The sequence below is a fragment of the Coregonus lavaretus genome (genome assembly GCF_964263955.1).
Source record: "Coregonus lavaretus genome assembly, contig: HAP1_SCAFFOLD_4598, whole genome shotgun sequence".
Lineage (NCBI taxonomy): Eukaryota > Metazoa > Chordata > Actinopteri > Salmoniformes > Salmonidae > Coregonus > Coregonus lavaretus.
The window spans coordinates 1-22,500 of NW_028163482.1; the positions used below are offsets into that span (position 1 = coordinate 1).

At 42.9% G+C, this 22,500-nt stretch overlaps 1 protein-coding gene across 1 annotated transcript in view; it reads right to left on the reverse strand.

Annotated features, from left to right (window-relative positions):
* Nucleotides 1-6,032: 6,032 nt before the first annotated feature.
* The window catches only part of LOC311118081 (regulator of G-protein signaling 20-like), a gene marked incomplete at both ends in the record, with an annotated part of 16,752 nt that continues 284 nt past the window's right edge, over nt 6,033-22,500 (reverse strand). The window contains 2 exons of the mRNA XM_084192956.1: nt 6,033-6,267; nt 17,148-17,228. Coding sequence (XP_084049082.1) covers nt 6,033-6,267; nt 17,148-17,228 — 316 coding nt within the window. The remainder of the gene's footprint in view (nt 6,268-17,147; nt 17,229-22,500) is intronic.

The following is a 22,500-nucleotide window of genomic DNA, read 5'->3' on the forward strand; positions in this document are numbered from 1 at the left end:
GAGATGCGCGAGAGAGAGAGAGAGAGAGAGAGAGAGAGAGATAGATAGAGAGAGAGAGAGAGAGAGAGAGAGAGAGAGAGAGAGATAGCGCGATGAGAGAGTGAGAGAGAGAGAGAGAGATAAGAGAGAGAGAGAGAGAGGGAGAGAGAGAGAGAGAGAGGGAGAGAGGAGAGAGAGAGAGAGAGAGAGAGAAGAGAGAGAGAGAGAGAGAGAGAGAGAGAGAGAGAAGAGAGAGAGAGAGAGAGAGAGAGAGAGAGAAGAGAGAGAGAGAGAGAGAGAGAGAGAGAGAGAGAGAGAGAGAGAGAGAGGGAGAGAGAGAGAGGGAGGAGAGAGACTAATAGAGCTAGCCCTAGAGTTTTGCCTTAATTACAGTCGCTCCATTCCCTAGAGTCTCGCTCCTGGCAGAGGCGAATTACAGTGTTAAAGTTTAATGTTGAGAGATCACACTCTTTCAGGACGAGGGGAGGACAGAGAGGAGAGGACAGGGAATTGAGAGATTATACCCTTTGTGGGAGATAAGAGAGAGACAGAGGTGCTGTTTACCCAGCAAACTGGGAACGATCTCCCATCTTCAAACCCTGTAGCCTACTTAGTCTGTTTGCGCCACCAGGATCCTAATGTTTCTAGTGGATTTCCCTTTGTACTGAAATCTTTAAATTATGATCCAAACTATTGGCTATATGTCTTAGTACATTTGCACATCTATGTACACCTCACTGCAATCTGCCAGGCAATAATTTTAACATGATATCTGAAATGAAGTTTGTTTGGGAAAATAAAAGTCAAAACATCTAAACTTTACAGTATATAAAGATGATTGGTGGAGTTATTTTTTTCTAGATGTAGTTATCCTCTCTTCACAAAGACAAAGACCACAACCTGGAAGTCAGAGTAAAGGTGTAAAAAGATTTAGCCTCTTGAATAATAATGCAAAATGTAGATTTCCGCCTAAATAGACATAACCCGAAAGTAATTCTCTTTCATGAGAGGGCCATAAAAAGCATTGTTTTTTTTTACATTTTTAGCAGACGCTCTTATCCAGAGCGACTTACAGTTAGTGAGTACATACATTTGTTCACACTGGCCACCCCGTGGGAAACGAACCCACAACCCTGGCGTTGCAAGCGCCACGCTCTACCAACTGAGCTACAGGGGACAAGTTAGTTCTAGAAAAGCTCTAAGTTGCTGAGTTCATTTTGGAAGACACAAGCTCAAGTAAATAGTACAAATATTATTAAAATATAAAAAATCCTATATACAGTATATATATTTTTTGCTATTCAACAAAAGTGGGGGAATAGGGCTTGAAATTATTGAAATTCTAAATATAGTAACAGTCAAATTATAAACAACTTACTATAAGATTTCACCTTCCTTATAACTGTCAAATAAATAGGATCATATTTAGTGACAGTACAAATTTGGCCCCATTTCATAAAACTGACAACAGATCATTTTCTGTCAAACCTCCTCTGAACAACGCTAAAGGCACCATTCGGATTGCTGCAGACTCGTTACAACTTCAGCTTTACGCACAAAGTGATTTTGTCCCTCTGTGACCGAGAGAAAGTCGTTGCGTTTCAATTCTATGAAATTATTTAGTATTTTTTGTATCATGTTGACAGCTCTACATCCGACTGAGAGTATCTAGACTGTCCCCTTTCACATGCCATCTCCCAGGCTGGGCTCCGTCGCTCAGAGGGAGAGGAAATAGTTCCTTCGTCTGGATTGGCCTGAAAATGTGACATGCCACTCCCTATGCAAATGTATGGTGTGAAACCTGACACTTCAAGTCAGCTCCGCTGAGAGAGTGGAAACAGAGAGCAGACAGACGGGGCTTTCTGGCACTATAAGGCACAGGACCACACAACGTTCACAGAGCGCTTTGTACACCAAAATGTCAGTCGGAACCGGTCCAGAACCGCTCTAAGTCCCCTATATTGGGGACTTAAACATCTAAGAGGTTTTACATTTGTGTTAGTCACAGCGCAGTGAATTATTTCCAGGGATAACACTCCAAAGCTCCCAGGTTTGATCCCCACTTGTGACTATCAACAAAAAATATTGTAAAACTATGTTTGTAAAATAAATATCTACTAAATAGTCATGTGATTCAAAATAATTAACATATGCGTTTCTACATGGGTTGTTGTACAACTAACTTCCTCAACCGTAAAATAACACTTACACATGAATGAAACCTCCATGGACTGTTCAAATTGGAGAATTGGAAACACTCGTGGCAGATCAAACCCTTTCAAAACTCCCACAAACCTTGACATCAAAAGAGCCAGAGACAACAACTTCAATGGACAACATACTCTGTAGTTTAGTGAACAACAGTAGCAGGGCTGAGCGTTATGCAAACAAAGGTTACAATGTCTTTAAATATAATTTTTGTATCTATACACACACAATGTTAAGAAGTGGACATTGAAAAATAAAAAAAGACAGACAGGTTTCAATGTAGAAACCCTGTAAAATCCATCAATCCGTTCAATTATTAAATCAACTATTTTCAACATTTTCAATGAAATTAATGTCCCCCTTTCCATAAAGTAGATATTATTGAATGTCACTCATTCTATTGCACTCTATTCTAACCAAACCTGCATTACAAGTTCTTATCAGTAGGTGTCACTATGCACTAGCTAGTCACTATTTGTGGCGGCACTAGAACCCATACATTATTTATTTTTCTGCATTAGCCATCCATCTGTTATGGTTGGGCAAATGTGTTCAGTGTAGCGGAGGCATGTCCAATAAGAAACGTCTGCTTTCTGTTCCGTTGCAACAAAAAAAAAAAAAAGTTTTTCGCCGTGTTTCTATTGAGGTGATCTAATTAACATATCTACTAAACGCGTTCGGTGCTGCTGCTTTGAAAGTGGTGTTGCGGCGCCAGATGCTGTCTCGCCACATGTTTTCCGGCGGCTCTGCACCAGGTGAATGTTTTTGCACCCTAAAAGAAACATGTAAAATAATCTGCACAACTGGACAGTTTTTGTATTTTGGGAACATATCTTTTGTGAAGTTACAATGTTCCCACCAGACTGTTCCCACAACCTAATTAAACATTCTGGGAACCTTTAAAAAAAAAAACAGACAAATTGTTTTGGGAACGTTCTTGCAACGTCAGGCGAACGTTTTATACAAACATTTGTGGCGCCCCCAGTGATCTGGCCGGGGAAAGCCACTGTTTGGAGCATCAGTCACACCCCACAACTAGCAGCAAGCTATTCTGCAGCGCTATGCCAACACCCCACAACCAGCAGCAAAGCTATTCTGCAGCGCTATGCCAACACCTGAGTCCACTCAGCCTCGTTAGGCTGCAACACACCTGGGACATTTAAAGTGCTGCTAAAGTTCAGCAGGGAACAGCTCCTGGCTAGACACCAGAGGCTCTATAGACATTTGTTTGAAGCCCTGGACATTGTGTTCTCCACAGGAAGAAGTGACCGGACTACAAGTGAATCTGGGTCGCAGCCCAGCCCTGTTTTCTTTAAAGTTAAGTCTAATGCTAGGTTCAGTTAAGGAGAGTGGGAGAGTGTTTTGTTTTCAGTTACAGTTTCAGTTACAGTTTGAGAACCAGCTTTGTGAGCCTTTTATTTTGAATAAATATGCTTCTGTCATTGTTCTTCATCATTGCCATCCTACCAGCCACGCCTAGCAAGTCCTTACACATTGTTTATACAACAGGTGGGTCTAATCCTGGATGCTGGTTGGTTAAAACCGCATTCCAGCCGGTATCTACTACACAAGTTACCACCGGCTAAATCTATGACGTTAAAATGCCTATTTACTCTGTTCCATCTGACTGCGCAATCCATTGTCTCATCAGCCCAGCCAGGCAATTTATATACAAGATCTACACTGTAAAACGCATCGAGACATTATCTCCCATTTCTTTTAAACTAGCATTTGGTTTCAACAGCGGAGATTTGTCTGTCTCTCCGACATTTGCAACATTGTTTCAATATTGAAATTCGATCTCCAGCTGTCCTATGGTAATGAACGAGACAGACAGGCTGGCAGCTTTCCTCAGCCAGTCGAAATCATGAATCAGCATTACTTTTATGGATATATACAAATAAAAACACGAAATCCAGCTAGTTTGCTGTTATTCCAGCTTCAGTTTGAAGTGATTGTGCTAGCTGTGTAGTTGGCTATCTCTTCTGAACAGTGGCCTGGCGAGAGAGCAAACGTTCAATACCAGGCGAAATCTTAGCTCACTGTTATGGATGTATCCTCAACAAACCTCTAGAAAACAGCTTAAACAAATGCAAATGCAGCTACTGTGCTGTTATTCTGGCTGCACTGTTTGATGTGACTGTGTTGCCAAAGTTGGCTAGCGAGCAAGCAAGGGATAAGAACGTTGCCAGCCATCATGGAAACGTAACATTAAGAACGAACGACTGGGTCGCGTCCATAGATACAGAACAAAAAGACTTAACAACTGGGTCACGTCTCTGGCAACCGAACCAATAGAATGAACGACCAGCCGGCTTGGGTAGCAACCCTAGAAATGTATCGGGACTATATCTTGTGGAAGGATGAAATAGTATGAATAAATGCATCAAAATAACGTTTTTAATCATTATTTGAATATGTTGGTAACACTCAGAACATTCGTCAGGTTGCGGCAAATGTTTCTCATAACACAAAAAACTGTCGAAGACGGTGTTTGGAGGATATATTTGCACGTTTTGCCGGCCCTCGACGAACACCACCCGTGCCAATATATCCTCCAAACATCGGCTTCTCGGGCAATATCACTTAAATAATCATCAGTACAACTACACAGTTTCTGTGTTATGAGAACATTTGTCGCAACCTAACAAATGCTCTGAGTATGGAGGGGACATGGAGTAGTCTTTCCATTTTGAGACATGGGATGGGGAGTACTTGTACTTCTTTGGAAAAGGATAGACATGTAGAAAAGGATCACAGAGAGGATGGAGAGAGTATAGAGTAAGAGGCAAAGGGAGAAAACAGGAAGTACTCGTACCTCTGAGGCAGAAGACATAGATATGGAGGAGGACGACAGAGGAGAATGAGATAGGAGAGAAATAGGAAGTACTTGTACCTCTTTAGGGGAGAATGTGGAGGACAGAGAAGATGCCTCCTTCACTCATGCTGCCAAACATGCCCTCGTAAAACTGACTATCCTACCGATCCTTGACTTCGGCGATGTCATTTACAAAATAGACTCCAACACTCTAATCAGCAAATTGGATGTAGTCTATCACAGTGCCATCCGTTTTGTCTCCAAAGCCCCATACACTACCCACCACTGTGACCTGTACGCTCTTGTTGGCTGGTCCTCACTACATGTTCGCCGTCAAACCCACTGGCTCCAGGCCATCTATAAATCACTGCTAGGCAAATCCCCGCCTTATCTTAGCTCATTGGTCACCATAGCAGCACCCACCCGTAGTCTGCGCTCCAGCAGGTATATCTCACTGGTCATCCCCAAAGCCAACACCTCCTTTGGCCGCCATTCCTTCCAGTTCTCTGCTGCCAATGACTGGAACGAATTGCAAAAATCTCTGAAGCTGGAGACACTTATCTCCCTCACTAACTTTAAGCATCAGTTGTCAGAGCAGCTTACCGATCACTGCACCTGTACACAGCCCATCTGTAATTAGCCCACCCAACTACCTCATCCCTATATTGTTATTTATTTTGCACCCCAGTATCTCTATTTGCACATAATCTCTTGCACATCTATCATTCCAGTGTTAATACTAATTGTAATTATTTTGCACTATAGCCTATGTATTGCCTTACCTCCATAACTTGCTACATTTGCACACACTGTATATATATATATTTTCTGTTGTATTTTTTTGACTTTATGTTTTGTTTTACCCCATATGTAACTCTGTGTTGTTGTTTTTATCGCACTGCTTTGCTTTATCTTGGCCAGGTCGCAGTTGTAAATGAGAACTTGTTCTCAACTGGCTTACCTGGTTAAATAAAGGTGAATTTTATATATATATATATATAAAAATAAAAATGTGCAGTACTCGTACCTCTTTGGGGGAGAGGATAGAGATGTAGTCCTCGTAGATCATGCGTGCCTTCTCATCCACTGTGTTCTTGTTCATCTCCTGTTTGAGGTCTTCACAGGCCAGCCAGAACAGCATGTTCTCCTCGCTGTACTCGGTTCGCAGGAACTCCCTGAACACGTTCCGACCTGCAGGATTCTTCATCAGCTTATCGAATGACTGAGCCCAGACCCTTATCTCCTCTAATGTTGGTTTGGTGCTGGGGGGGTGGGAGAGAGAAAGAGAGGGGGGAGGGGGGTGGGGGGGAAAGAGGTTAAACTACTGGGCCCAAACGTTGGTTTGGTGCTGGAGGGGGAGGGATAGGTAGGGAGAGAGCGGGGGATAGGCAGAGCGAGAGATTTACTGTTCACTTTTTATTGGTTATTTCACTTTTGTTTATCCATTTCACTTGCTTTGTTAATGTAAACATATGTTTCCCATGACAATAAAGCCCCTTAAATTGAATTGAGAGAGCAGAGCGAGAGAGCGAGAGAGAGAGAGAGAGAGAGAGAGAGACACAGATAGAGAGAGAGAGAGAGAGAGAGAGAGAGAGAGAGAGAGAGAGAGAGAGAGAGAGTCCAGGAGCCTCATTTATCAATATTGCTACTTACAAACGGAATTTAGAATGTTCGTATGTATAGAAAAAGTGTGATTTATCAAACAATTCTACAAGCATCATACTCACACTGGTAGGAGATAAACATTGATAAATACCAGTTGTTCTCAGCCTCAGTGCTCGTACACGACCTTAGCTATGTGCATTTAGAAACGCCCCTAATTAACCATATATGGTCAAAATCATCTCTTTAAAGCCCGTGAGAATATACAACGCCGTACCACGAAATAGCCTAGAAAGGCGCAACCCAAAAAAGCTTTGAATGTTTTTTTTGGACTGCAATAGAGGCGCTAGTGTCAGCGATTGAGTGCAACCAAAAGGTTTTATTTGGCTCGCTCAGTTGTGGCTTGACCAGTAAAAATAAAAACGCCCTCCGTAATTATTGAGACAGTGAAGCATGTTTTTCTCCTTTTGGCTCTATACTTCAAAAGTTTGGATTTGAAATCAAACAATGACTGACTATGAGGTTAAAGTGCAGATTGTCAGCTTTAATTTGAAAAAATTTAACGGGTGAACTGCTTAGAAATGTCCCCCATTTTAGGGGACCAAAAGCATTGGGATAAATTTCACTTATACACTACCAGTCAAAAGTTTGGACACACCTACTCATTCAAGGATTTTTCTTTATTTTTACTATTTTTTTACATTGTAGAATAATAGTGAGGACATCAAAACTATGAAATAACACATGTAGTAACCAAAAAAGTGTTAAAACAAATCAAAATATATTTTATATTTGAGATTCGTCAAATAGCCACCCTTTGCCTTGATGACAGCTTTGCACACTCTTGGCATTCTCTCAACCAGCTTCACCTGGAATGCTTTTCCAACAGTCTTGAAGGAGTTCCCACATATGCTGGGCACTTGTTGGCTGCTTTTCCTTCACTCATTTTGAGTCACTTTTATTGTAAATAAGAATAAAATATGTTTCTAAACACTTTATACATTAATGTGGATAATCCTGAATGAATCGTGAATAATGCTGAGGGAGAAAGTCACAGATGCACACATTTTATGTATGTAATATTTTATGTTATATATTTCATTATTATTATTTTATTATTATTATATCATATAAATTATGTATATAATATTATATTATACATATTATGTAATTATAAGTAATTTGATACATATCAGGGTTAATAGCAGGATTAATTAATATATATTATTATTATATTATTGTTATTCATTCAGAAAGTATTCAGACCCCTTCACTTTTTCCACATTTTCTTACGTTACAGCCTTATTCTAAAATGGATTACATTCTTTTTTTTTCTCCCCTCATCAATCTACACACAATACCCCATAATGACAAAGCGAAAATAGGTTTTTAGAAATGTTTGCAAATTGATAACAAATGTAAAAACTGAAATACCTTATTTACATAAGTATTCAGACCCTTTGCTATGAGACTCGAAATTGAGCTCAGTTGCATGCTGTTTCCATTGATCATCCTTGAGATGTTTCTACAACTTGATTGGAGTCCACCTATGGTAAATTCAATTGATTGGATATGATTTGGAATGGCACACACCTGTCTATATAAAAGGTCCCACAGTTGACAGTGCATGTCAGAGCAAAAACCAAGCCGTGAGGTCCAAGGAATTGTCCGTAGAGCTCTGAGACAGGATGTTGAGGCACAAATCTGGGGAAGGCAAAGGGTACCAAAGAATTTCTGCAGCATTGAAGGTCCCCAAGAACACAGTGGCCTCCACCATTCTTAAATGGAAGAAGTTTGGAACCACCAAGACTCTTCCTAGAGCTGGCCGCCTGGCCAAACTGAGCAATCGGGGGAGAAGGGCCTTGGTCAGGGAGGTGACCAAGAACCTGATGGTCACTCTGACAGATCTCCAGAACCTTCCAGAAGGACAATAATCTCTGCAGCACTCCACAAATCAGGCCTTTATGGTAGAGTGGCAAGACGGAAGTCACTCCTCAGTAAAAGGCACATGACAACCTGCTTGGAGTTTGCCAAAAGGCACCTAAAGGACTCTCAGACGATGAGAAACAAGATTCTCTGGTCTGATGAAACTAAGATTGAACACTTTGGCCTGAATGCCAAGCGTCACGTCTGGAGGAAACCAGGCACCGCTCATCACCTGGCCAATACAATCCCTACGGTGAAGCATGGTGGTGGAATCATACTGTGGGGATGTTTTTCAGCGGCAGGGACTGGGAGACTAGTCAGGATCGAGGGAAAGATGAACGGAGCAAAGTACAGAGAGATCCTTGATGAAAACCTGCTCCAGAGCGCTCAGGACCTCAGACTGGGGCGAAGGTTCACCTTCCAACAGGACAACGACCCTAAGCACACAGGCAAGAGAACGCAGGAGTGGCTTCGGGACAAGTCTCTGAATGTCCTTGAGTGGCCCAGACAGAGCCCGGACTTGAACCCGATCGAACATCTCTGAAGAGACCTGAAAATAGAGACGAATAGGGGAAACTCCCCAAATACTGGCGTGCCAAGCTTAATTTGTAATAAATGTGCAAACATTTCTAAAAACATGTTTTTGCATGGTCATTTTGGGGCATTGTGTGTATATTGATGAGGTAAAAAAACAATTGAATCCATTTTAGAATAAGGCTGTAACGTAACAACATTTGGAAAAAGTGAAGGGGTCTGAATACTTTCCGAATGCACTGTATATTTTATTATTATTACATATAATATTATACATTTTATGTAATGATATGACATTTCATATATAGCAGGGTGAATTTGCTCATCTATGGCCATAATATTGGGCCAAATGACATTCATTAGACCTATGATTCATTATTCATTATAGCTAAATAATTTAATGTATTATGGGCCTGATCCCGACTTATGAATGTATGCCTTTCCTACGCACGCCTTTCCTACACACTTCTCAGTAGTTGGTATTCAGACTTACCTTATTCAGTCGCGAAACACACCCTGCAGGTGTGGCTACCTTGCGCACTCTGAATAAATGTCACTTAACCGCTGAAAACCCTCCCAGAATATATAGAGAGAACGGGTTCAGAATATAGGGATCAAGGAAAGAAAGCCATGCAAATATATGCATATTCGTCTCCATTTCAGCACCAACTGGTATATTTAAAAATACTCTGATCTTGTAGATTATTTAGGCATATTTTTTGGTTAGGAAAGTATGTATGAATACAAAATTAAAACTGTTTAAAGAGCCTTTACGCACAAAATATATTGATGAATAAAAAGTACTGTGGTTTGATTCATCCTGAAAGTTGCCATATTCAGTTGTTTAATCTATGAAATATTGGAAGGTGAAAAAAGTGTCCAATAGGGGTTGACCAGTGGTCCTATAAATCCACCCTAATAATCCTCACTAATCATGGAACTGTCATGACAACCATCCAGTCGTCATGAACCGTGCGCCAGGCTCCAGGTTTAAACTGCTATGTATGGTCTGTGTTCCATAATGATTCTAATAGGCTACGTATGGTCTGTGTTCCATAATGATTCTAATAGGCTACTTTTTTTTATTTATTTTATTTCACCTTTATTTAACCAGGTAAACCAGTTGAGAACAAGTTCTCATTTACAACTGCGACCTGGCCAAGATAAAGCAAAGCAGTGCAATAAAAACAACAACACAGAGTTACATATGGGGTAAAACAAAACAAAGTCAAAAATACAACAGAAATACATATAATATACAGTGTGTGCAAAATTAGCAAGTTATGGAGGTAAGGCAATAAAATAGGCTATAGTGCAAAATAATTACAATTAGTATTAACACTGGAATGATAGATGTGCAAGAGATGATGTGCAAATAGAGATACTGGGGTACAAATGAGCAAAATAAATAACAATATAGGGATGAGGTAGTTGGGCGGGCTAATTTCAGATGGGCTGTGTACAGGTGCAGTGATCGGTAAGGTGCTCTGACAACTGATGCTTAAAGTTAGTGAGGGAGATAAGAGTCTCCAGCTTCAGAGATTTTTGCAATTTGTTCCAGTCATTGGCTACGTATGGTCTGTGTTCCATAATGATTCTAATAGGCTACGTATGGTCTGTGTTCCATAATGATTCTAATAGGCTACGTATGGTCTGTGTTCCATAATGATTCAAATAGGCTACGTATGGTCTGTGTTCCATAATGATTCTAATAGGCTACGTATGGTCTGTGTTCCATAATGATTCAAATAGGCTACGTATGGTCTGTGTTCCATAATGATTCAAATAGGCTACGTATGGTCTGTGTTCCATAATGATTCTAATAGGCTACGTATGGTCTGTGTTCCATAATGATTCAAATAGGCTACGTATGGTCTGTGTTCCATAATGATTCTAATAGGCTACGTATGGTCTGTGTTCCATAATGATTCAAATAGGCTACGTATGGTCTGTGTTCCATAATGATTCAAATAGGCTACGTATGGTCTGTGTTCCATAATGATTCTAATAGGCTACGTATGGTCTGTGTTCCATAATGATTCTAATAGGCTACGTATGGTCTGTGTTCAATAATGATTCTAATAGGCTACGTATGGTCTGTGTTCCATAATGATTCTAATAGGCTACGTATGGTCTGAGTTCCATAATGATTCTAATAGGCTACATATGGTCTGAGTTCCATAATGATTCAAATAGGCTACGTATGGTCTGAGTTCCATAATGATTCAAATAGGCTACGTATGGTCTGTGTTCCATAATGATTCAAATAGGCTACGTATGGTCTGTGTTCCATAATGATTCAAATAGGCTACGTATGGTCTGAGTTCCATAATGATTCAAATAGGCTACGTATGGTCTGTGTTCCATAATGATTCAAATAGGCTACGTATGGTCTGTGTTCCATAATGATTCAAATAGGCTACGTATGGTCTGTGTTCCATAATGATTCAAATAGGCTACGTATGGTCTGAGTTCCATAATGATTCAAATAGGCTATGTATGGTCTGAGTTCCATAATGATTCAAATAGGCTACGTATGGTCTGAGTTCCATAATGATTCTAATAGGCTACGTATGGTCTGTGTTCCATAATGATTGAAATAGGCTACGTATGGTCTGTGTTCCATAATGATTCAAATAGGCTACGTATGGTCTGTGTTCCATAATGATTCTAATAGGCTACGTATGGTCTGTGTTCCATAATGATTCTAATAGGCTACGTATGGTCTGAGTTCCATAATGATTCAAATAGGCTATGTATGGTCTGTGTTCCATAATGATTCTAATAGGCTACGTATGGTCTGTGTTCCATAATGATTCAAATAGGCTACGTATGGTCTGTGTTCCATAATGATTCAAATAGGCTACGTATGGTCTGAGTTCCATAATGATTCAAATAGGCTATGTATGGTCTGAGTTCCATAATGATTCAAATAGGCTACGTATGGTCTGAGTTCCATAATGATTCTAATAGGCTACGTATGGTCTGTGTTCCATAATGATTGAAATAGGCTACGTATGGTCTGTGTTCCATAATGATTCAAATAGGCTACGTATGGTCTGTGTTCCATAATGATTCTAATAGGCTACGTATGGTCTGTGTTCCATAATGATTCTAATAGGCTACGTATGGTCTGAGTTCCATAATGATTCAAATAGGCTATGTATGGTCTGTGTTCCATAATGATTCTAATAGGCTACGTATGGTCTGTGTTCCATAATGATTCTAATAGGCTACGTATGGTCTGTGTTCCATAATGATTCTAATAGGCTACGTATGGTCTGAGTTCCATAATGATTCTAATAGGCTACGTATGGTCTGTGTTCCATAATGATTCTAATAGGCTACGTATGGTCTGTGTTCCATAATGATTCTAATAGGCTACGTATGGTCTGTGTTCCATAATGATTGAAATAGGCTACATGTCCTAAATTATTGCACAACGTTAGCCTAATATGATCCACTAATGCTAGCGACCCTCAGGAACAACTTACACAGACGTGACAGAGGAAAGAAAGGGAAATGGAATGGAATGATGCAAAAATAAATGTATGTGGGTTTTACTGACGGTGGCTCCTGATAGTGGCTAATATTTAACATGATACAAATTGTAAAATAAAATGGAGAAAAGCCCGGGCATATAATCAAAACGATCTAAAGCGCAAACATAAACTCGGCAGGTTCAGCCCTACAGAAGCCCGGGTCTCCAAATTTCCTCTCTGCAAATTACGAGGACACACAATTACAATTCTGAATAACGGCACAGCTATTTATATCCTACTTCACTGTGGAAAAGGGCCGCAATACATGTCATGTTGATATGATTTTCAGTTTGCTTCCATATGACTGGTTTCCAGGTATCATAAGGAAAATTCATCTAAAACAATTACTACGTGTATTTACAATCCCCTTCTCCAAACAGATTACTAATTGACCTAGCTCAGTGGATGGAGAATGCTGTTATTTCTATCAGAAAAAAATTAAGATTACTTTTCCACTTGGAACCGGCAGGTTCGCTCCGACCTTACTCACGGTTTCCTCGCGCGTAAAAGTGTTGGAATTATGAGGGAATCAAGTCAAGGTCAGAATACAGCGTATCCGTAGACACACCTCCGCCACACCTTCATTTTCTTTGATCTCCACCCCAAAAATAATAGGTGTGTGAATAGCATGCTATTCTCTAATAGGTGTGTGAATAGCATGCTATTCTCTAATAGGTGTGTGAATAGCATGCTATTCTCTAATAGGTGTGTGAATAGCATGCTATTCTCTAATAGGTGTGTGAATAGCATGCTATTCTCTAATAGGTGTGTATTATAGCATGCTATTCTCTAATAGGTGTGTATTATAGCATGCTATTCTCTAATAGGTGTGTGAATAGCATGCTATTCTCTAATAGGTGTGTGAATAGCATGCTATTCTCTAATAGGTGTGTGAATAGCATGCTATTCTCTAATAGGTGTGTGAATAGCATGCTATTCTCTAATAGGTGTGTGAATAGCATGCTATTCTCTAATAGGTGTGTGAATAGCATGCTATTCTCTAATAGGTGTGTGAATAGCATGCTATTCTCTAATAGGTGTGTGAATAGCATGCTATTCTCTAATAGGTGTGTGAATAGCATGCTATTCTCATGCTTAAATTCAAGGTCAGAATAAACGGCGAGATAAAAGTGCATACAAATTGAATTAAGTTCCATTTACACGCGCTTAACTCGGATCGGAATATCCCCCTTTAGTTACTTATAGATCTACTTACTATTCAAAGTTATGGTAACATTACAAGAGTTCTTGTTACTGTGCAATTGCAATATTCATGTAAGTAAAGTGTCTCCTGAGTGGCGCAGTGGTCTAAGGCACTGCATAGCAGTGCTAACTGTGCCACTAGAGATCCTGGTTCGAATCCAGGCTCTGTCGCAGCCGGCCGCGACCGGGAGACTCATGGGCGGCGCACAATTGGCCCAGCGTCGTCCAGGGTAGGGGAGGGAATGGCCGGCAGGGATGTAGCTCAGTTGATAGAGCATGGCGTTTGCATCGCCAGGGTTGTGGGTTCGTTTCCCACGGGGGGCCAGTATAAAAAATAATAATATGTATTCACTAACTGTAAGTCGCTCTGGATAAGAGTGTCTGCTAAATGACTAAAATGTAATGTAAATGTAACCCCAAGTCACTGAGTTAAGTTCCATTTACGCGCGCTTAACTCCGGTCGGAATCGGGGCCTATATGAATAGCTTAGTTCCAAAACGACATACAATACACTATGTCTGTGTTTACACAGGCAGCCCAATTCTGATATTATTTTCCACTAATTGGTCTTTTCGACCAATCACATAAGATGTTTTCACTTCAGATATTTTTCATAGCTGATCTGATTGGTCAAAAGACGAATGAGTGTAAAGAAAATAATGCTCACAGGAATGTCATGCTCAGTATGTTAGCGGCATCCATCATTCCTTCAATTCTGACCAGTTTTCCAGTCCCTGCCGATTAAAAACATCCCCGCCATCATGCTTCACTGTGGGGATGGTGTTCTCGGGGTGATGAGAGGTGTTGGGTTTGCGCCAGACATAGCGTTTTCCTTGATGGCCAAAAAGCTCAATTTTAGTCTCATCTGACCAGAGTACCTTCTTCCAAATGTTTGAGGAGTCTCCCACATGCCTTTTGGCGAACACTAAACGTGTTTGCTTATTTTTTTCTTTAAGCAATGGCTTTTTTCTGGCCACTCTTCCGTAAAGCCCAGCTCTGTGGAGTGTACGGCTTAAAGTGGTCCTATGGACAGATCCTCCAATCTTCGATGTGGAGCTTTGCAGCTCTTTCAGGGTTATCTTTGGTGTCTTTGTTGCCTCTCTGATTAATGCCCTCCTTGCCTGGTCCGTGAGTTTTGGTGGGCGGCCCTCTCTTGGCAGGTTTGTTGTGGTGCCATATTCTTTCCATATTTTAATTGATTTAATGATGCTCCGTGGGATGTTCAAAGATTCTGATATTTTTTAAAAACCCAACCCTGATCTGTACTTCTCCACAACTTTGTCCCTGACCTGTTTGGAGAACACTTTGGTCTTCAAGGTGCCTCTTGCTTGGTGGTGTTGCAGACTCTGGGGCCTTTCAGAACAGGTGTATATATACTGAGATCATGTGACAGATCATGTGACATTTAGATTGCACACAGGTGGACTTTATTTAACTAATTATAGTGAGGGAAAAAAGTATTTGATCCCCTGCTGATTTTGTACGTTTGCCCACTGACAAAGACATGATCAGTCTATAATTTTAATGGTAGGTTTATTTGAACAGTGAGAGACAGAATAACAACAAATAAATCCAGAAAAAAAAATAAAAAATAAAAAAAATGCACTGTTGGTTAAGGGCTGTAAGTAAGCATTTCACTGTAATTTTTAATTGATATGATTTGATTTGACAACAGTTGGTGCGATTATTCGCAAATGGAAGAAACACAAAAGAACTGTCAATCTCTCTGGGGCCTGGGGATCCATGCAAGAGCTCACCTCGTGGAGTTGCAATGATCATGAGAATGGTGAGGAATCAGCCAAGAACTACACGGGAGGATCTTGTCAATGATCTCAAGGCAGCTGGGACCATAGTCACCAAGAAAACAATTGGTAACACACTACGCCGCGAAGGACTGAAATCATGCAGCGCCCGCAAGGTCCCCCTGCTCAAGAAAGCACATTTACAGGCCCGTCTGAAGTTTTTCCAATGAACATCTGAATGATTCAGAGGAGAACTGGGTGAAAGTGTTGTGGTCAGATGAGACCAAAATTGAGCTCTTTGCCATCAACTCAACTCGCCGTGTTTGGAGGAGGAGGAATGCTGCCTATGACCCCAAGAACACCATCCCCACTGTCAAACATGGAGGTGGAAACATTTATGCTTTGGGGGTGTTTTTCTGCTAAGGGGACAGGACAACTTCACCGCATCAAAGGGACGATGGACGGGGCCATGTACCGTCAAATCTTGGGTGAGAACCTCCTTCCTTCAGCCAGGGCATTGAAAATGGGTCGTGGATGGGTATTCCAGCATGACAATGACCCAAAACACACGGCCAAGGCAACAAAGGAGTGGCTCAAGAAGAAGCACATTAAGGTCCTGGAGTGGCCTAGCCAGTCTCCAGACCTTAATTCCATAGAAAATCTGTGGAGGGAGCTGAAGGTTCGAGTTGCCAAACGTCAGCCTCGAAACCTTAATGACTTGGAGAAGATCTGCAAAGAGGAGTGGGACAAAATCCCCCCTGAGATGTGTGCAAACCTGGTGGCCAACTACAAGAAACGTCTGACCTCTGTGATTGCCAACAAGGGTTTTGCCACCAAGTACTAAGTCATGTTTTGCAGAGGGGTCAAATACTTATTTCCCTCATTAAAATGCAAATCAATCTATAACATTTTTGACATGCGTTTTTCTGGAATTTTTGTTTGTTATTCTGTCTCTCACTGTTCAAATAAACCTACCATTAAAATTATAGACTGATCATTTCTTTGTCAGTGGGCAAACGTACAAAATCAGCAGGGGATCAAATACTTTTTTCCCTCACTGTATGTGACTTCTGAAGGTAATTGGTTGCACCAGATCTTATTTAGGGGCTTCATAGCAAAGGGGGTGAATACATATGAACGCACCACTTTTCCGTTATTTATTTTTTAGAATCTTTTGAAACAAGTTATTTTTTAAAATTTCACTTCACCAATTTGGACTATTTTGTGTATGTTAATTACATGAAATCCAAATAAAAATCCATTTAAATTATAGGTTGTAATGCAACAAAATAGGAAAAACGCCAAGGGGGATGAATACTTTTGCAAGGCACTGTAAGTACACATGTGGAACTGCATGAAAATCATTTTTATTTGTGTTTTAAATCATTTATAAATGTTGATCCCAATGTCACACATTATTTATAGAAAGACCCATATGACGTGAGACACATTTGACAGAATAACCACAAAAAATTAATAATAATCTAGTACCGAACTGTTTTTCATGTTCGAAAAAGTACAGAAGTTTGGGTACACAGTGCAACACTAGGGGTTAGGGTGTAGGGGTTAGGGTGTAGGGGTTAGGGTACTCACCAAGCTTCACAGTTTGGTATGGTCTCCAAGCGTGTTTCCAGGGATTTCCTCCTTCTGTCCTCTTCATTCCTAACAGTGAGACTGCAAGGTGGTGAAACTACATCACAGCACTTATACACACACACATACACACACACACATGCACATGCACACACACACACGCACGCACACTCGGGTTGGGCAGTATCCAGATTTTCATACCGTCATACAGTTTCTGTTCCATACCGGAGTATACGGTATTACCGGAAGTCCACACAAGGGGTGCTATTTTTCTATTTAATTTTTTATGCACAAAACTATTTAGGCAACAGGGATCTTGATCCAGGAAGGGCTTGAATGTCTCTGCTGTAACCAAGAAGCTTGATCTCGACATCTAGCCACTTAGTTAGCATACCAAATGCATAGCTGGCTTAGATTTCTTATAGTTCTGCTTAACTTCTAGTTAGTTATAAACAGTGGTGTAGCATGCACCCCCGCAATGATTTTTTACGGTATTGAAAATCATACCTTCGGCATTTCGAAATACCCCAGGATATGGTATAAATGGTATATCGCCCAAGCCTAACACACACACTCAGACAGACACAACTCTTTCTCTCTCTCTCTCACTCTCTCTCTCTCTCTCTCCCTCTCTCTCTCTCTCTCTCTCTCTCTCTGTCTCTCTCTCGCTCTCTCTCTCTCTCTCTCTCTCTCTCTCTCTCTCTCTCTCTCTCTCTCTCTCTCTCTCTCTCTCTCTCTCTCTCGCCCCTGTCTGTCTCTCTCTCTCTCTCTCTCTCTCGCCCCTGTCTGTCTCTCTCTCTCCATGCTCTCTCTCTCGCCCCTGTCTGTCTCTCTCTCTCTGAATCAGGTCTTTAGTTCCCCTCAGGCCACACATGGGACCCACGGAAGACTTAATCACTTTTAGTCCTTCTTCTGAATGTTTATAGATCCAGTCTAGGACACTAACTAAATTGCTTGAGAGAGGAGAGACAGGGACGTACTAACTACTACTTGAGAGAGGGGAGACAGGGACGTACTAACTACTACTTGAGAGAGGGGGAACAGGGACGTACTATCAACTACTTGAGAGAGGGGAGACAGGGACGTACTATCAATTACTTGAGAGAGGAGAGACAGGGACGTACTAACTACTACTTGAGAGAGGGGAGACAGGGACGTAATATCAACTACTTGAGAGAGGGGGGACAGGGACGTACTATAAATTACTTGATAGAGGGGAGACAGGGACGTACTATAAATTACTTGAGAGAGGGGAGACAGGGACGTAATATCAACTACTTGAGAGAGGGGGGACAGGGACGTACTATAAATTACTTGATAGAGGGGAGACAGGGACGTACTATAAATTACTTGAGAGAGGGGAGACAGGGACGTACTATAAACTACTTGAGAGAGGGGGGACAGGGACGTACTATAAACTACTTGAGAGAGGGGAGACAGGACGTACCATCTACTACTTGAGAGAGGGGGGACATGGACGTATTAACTACTACTTGAGAGAGGGGGGACATGGACGTAACAATACTACTTGAGAGAGGGGGGACAGGGTCGTACTATCTACAACTTGAGAGAGGGGACAGGGTCGTACTAATTACTACTTGATAGGGGGGGACAGGGACGTACTAACTACTACTTGAAAGGGGGGGGCAGGGTTGTACTATCTACTACTTGAGAGGGGGGGGGGACAGGGACGTACTATCTACTACCTGAAAGAGGGGGACAGGTTCGTACTACTACTACTTGAAAGAGGGGGGGGGGGGTCATACTATATACTACTTGAAAGAGGGGGACAGGGTCATACTACTACTACTTGAGAGAGGGGGGACAGGGACGTACTCTCTACTACTTGAAAGAGGAGGACAGGGTCGTACTACTACTACTTGAAAGAGGGGGAGGGCAGGGACGTACTCTCTACTACTTTGAAAGAGGGAGGGACAGGGAGTACTCTCTACTACTTGAAAGAGGGGGGGACAGGGACGTACTCTCCACTACTTGAAAGAGGGGGACAGGGTCGTACTACTACTACTTGAAAGAGGGGGGACAGGGTCGTACTACTACTACTTGAAAGAGGGGGGGGGGACAGGGACGTACTCTTTACTACTTGAAAGAGGGGGGGACAGGGACGTACCAACTACTACTTGAAAGAGGGGGGGAGGGACGTACGAACTACTACTTGAAAGAGGGGGACAGGGTCGTACTAGTACTACTTTAAAGGGGGGGGACAGGGACGTACTCTCTACTACTTGAAAGGGGGGGGGGGACAGGGACGTACTCTCTAATACTTGAAAGGGGGGGGGGGGACAGGGACGTACTCTCTACTACTTGAAAGAGGGGGGACAGGGACGTACCAACTACTACTTGAAAGCAGGGGGGGGGCCGACGATCTACTACTTGAAAGAGGGGGACAGGGTCGTACTAGTACTACTTGAAAGGGGGGGACAGGGACGTACTCTCTACTACTTGAAAGAGAGGGGGGACAGGGACGTACGCTCTACTACTTGAAAGAGGGGGGGACAGGGACGTACCAACTACTACTTGAAAGAGGGGGGGGGACGTACGATCTACTACTTGAAAGAGGGGGACAGGGTCGTACTAGTACTACTTCAAAGGGGGGGACAGGGACGTACTCTCTACTACTTGAAAGGGGGGGGTCAGGGACGTACTCACTACTACTTGAAAGGGGGGGGACAGGGACGTACTCTCTAATACTTGAAAGGGGGGGGACAGGGACGTACTCTCTACTACTTGAAAGAGGGGGGACAGGGACGTACCAACTACTACTTGAAAGGGGGGGGGGGCATACGATCTACTACTTGAAAGAGGGGGACAGGGTCGTACTAGTACTACTTGAAAGGGGGGGACAGGGACGTACTCTCTACTACTTGAAAGAGAGGGGGGACAGGGACGTACGCTCTACTACTTGAAAGAGGGGGGGACAGGGACGTACCAACTACTACTTGAAAGAGGGGGGAGGGACGTACGATCTACTACTTGAAAGAGGGGGACAGGGTCGTACTAGTACTACTTCAAAGGGGGGGGACAGGGACGTACTCTCTACTACTTGAAAGGGGGGGGACAGGGACGTGCTCTCTACTACTTGAAAGGGGGGGGGGACAGGGACGTACTCTCTAATACTTGAAAGGGGGGGGACAGGGACGTACTCTCTACTACTTGAAAGAGGGGGACAGGGACGTACCAACTACTACTTGAAAGGGGGGGGGGCATACGATCTACTACTTGAAAGAGGGGGGGACAGGGACGTACTCTCTACTACTTCAAAGAGAAGGGGGACAGGGACGTAATCTCTACTACCTGAAAGAGGGGGACAGGTTCGTACTACTACTACTTGAAAGAGGGGGACAGGGTCGTACTACTACTACTTGAGAGAGGGGGGACAGGGACGTACTCTACTACTTGAAAGAGGAGGACAGGTTCGTACTACTACTACTTGAAAGAGGGGGGGGGGGCAGGGACGTACTTCCTACTACTTTGAAAGAGGGAGGGACAGGGAGTACTCTCTACTACTTGAAAGAGGGGGGGACAGGGACGTACTCTCCACTACTTGAAAGAGGGGGACAGGGTCGTACTACTACTACTTGAAAGACGGGGGACAGGGTCGTACTACTACTACTTGAAAGAGGGGGGGGACAGGGACGTACCAACTACTACTTGAAAGGGGGGGGAGGGACATATGATCTACTACTTGAAAGAGGGGGACAGGGTCGTACTAGTACTACTTCAAAGGGGGGGGACAGGGACGTACTCTCTACTACTTGAAAGAGGGGGGGAACAGGGATATACCATCTACTACTTGAAAGGGGGGGGACAGGGACGTACTCTCTACTACTTGAAAGAGGGGGGGACAGGGACGTACCAACTACTACTTGAAAGGGGGGGGCGTACGATCTACTACTTGAAAGAGGGGGACAGGATCGTACTAGTACTACTTCAAAGGGGGGGGACAGGGACGTACTCTCCACTACTTGAAAGGGGACAGGGACAGGGACGTACTCTCTCCTACTTGAAAGGGGGGGACAGGGACGTACTCTCTACTACTTGAAAGAGGGGGGGACAGGGACGTACCAGCTACTACTTGAAAGGGGGGGGGGCGTACGATCTACTACTTGAAAGAGGGGGACAGGGTCGTACTAGTACTACTTGAAAGAAGGGGACAGGGACGTACTCTCTACTACTTGAAAGAGAGGGGGGACAGGGACGTACGCTTTACTACTTGAAAGAGGGGGGGACAGGGACGTGCTCTCTACTACTTGAAAGAGAGGGGGGACAGGGACATACTCTCTACTACTTGAAAGAGGGGGGGACAGGGACGTACTCTCTACTACTTGAAAGAGAGGGGGGACAGGGACGTACGCTTTACTACTTGAAAGAGGGGGGGACAGGGACGTACTCTCTACTACTTGAAAGAGAGGGGGGACGGACGTAATCACTACTAATTGAAAGAGGGGGGGACAGATATTTTTTTACATTTAATTTTTTTACATTTTAATTTATTTAGCAGACGCTCTTATCCAGATCGACTTACAGGAGCAATTAGGGTTAAGTGCCTTGCTCAAGGGCAGATCGACAGATTTTTCATCTAGTCGGCTCGGGGATTAGAACCAGTGACCTTTCGGTTACTGGCACAACGCTCTTAACCACTAAGCTACCTGCCAGGGACGTACTATCTACTACTTGAAAGGGGGGGGGACAGGGATGTACCAGCTACTACTTGAAAGAGGGGGGGGGGACAGGAACGTACTTCCTACTACTTGAAAGGGGAGGGGGGGCAGGGATGTACTCTCTACTACTTGAAAGAGGGGGGGGGGGACAGGGATATACTCTCTACTACTTGAAAGAGGGGGAGGACAGGGATGTACTATCTACTACTTGAAAGAGGGGGGGGACAGGGACGTACTAACTACTACTTGAAAGAGGGGGGGACAGGGACGTACTAACTACTACTTGAAAGAGGGGGGGGACAGGGACATACTCTCTACTACTTGAAAGAGGGGGGGACAGGGACGTACTCTCTACTACTTGAAAGAGGGGGGGACAGGGACGTACTAACTACTACTTGAAAGAGGGGGGGACAGGGACGTACTAACTACTACTTGAAAGAGGAGGGGACAGGGGCGTACTCTCTACTACTTGAAAGAGGGGGGACAGGGACGTACTCTCTACTACTTGAAAGGGGGGTGACATGGATGTACTATTTACTACTTGAAAGAGGGGGGGATGTACTCTCTACTACTTGAAAGAGAATGAGGACAGGGACGTATTAACTACTACTTGAAAGAGAGGGGGGACAGGGACGTACTCACTACTACTTGAAAGAGGGGGGACAGGGACATAC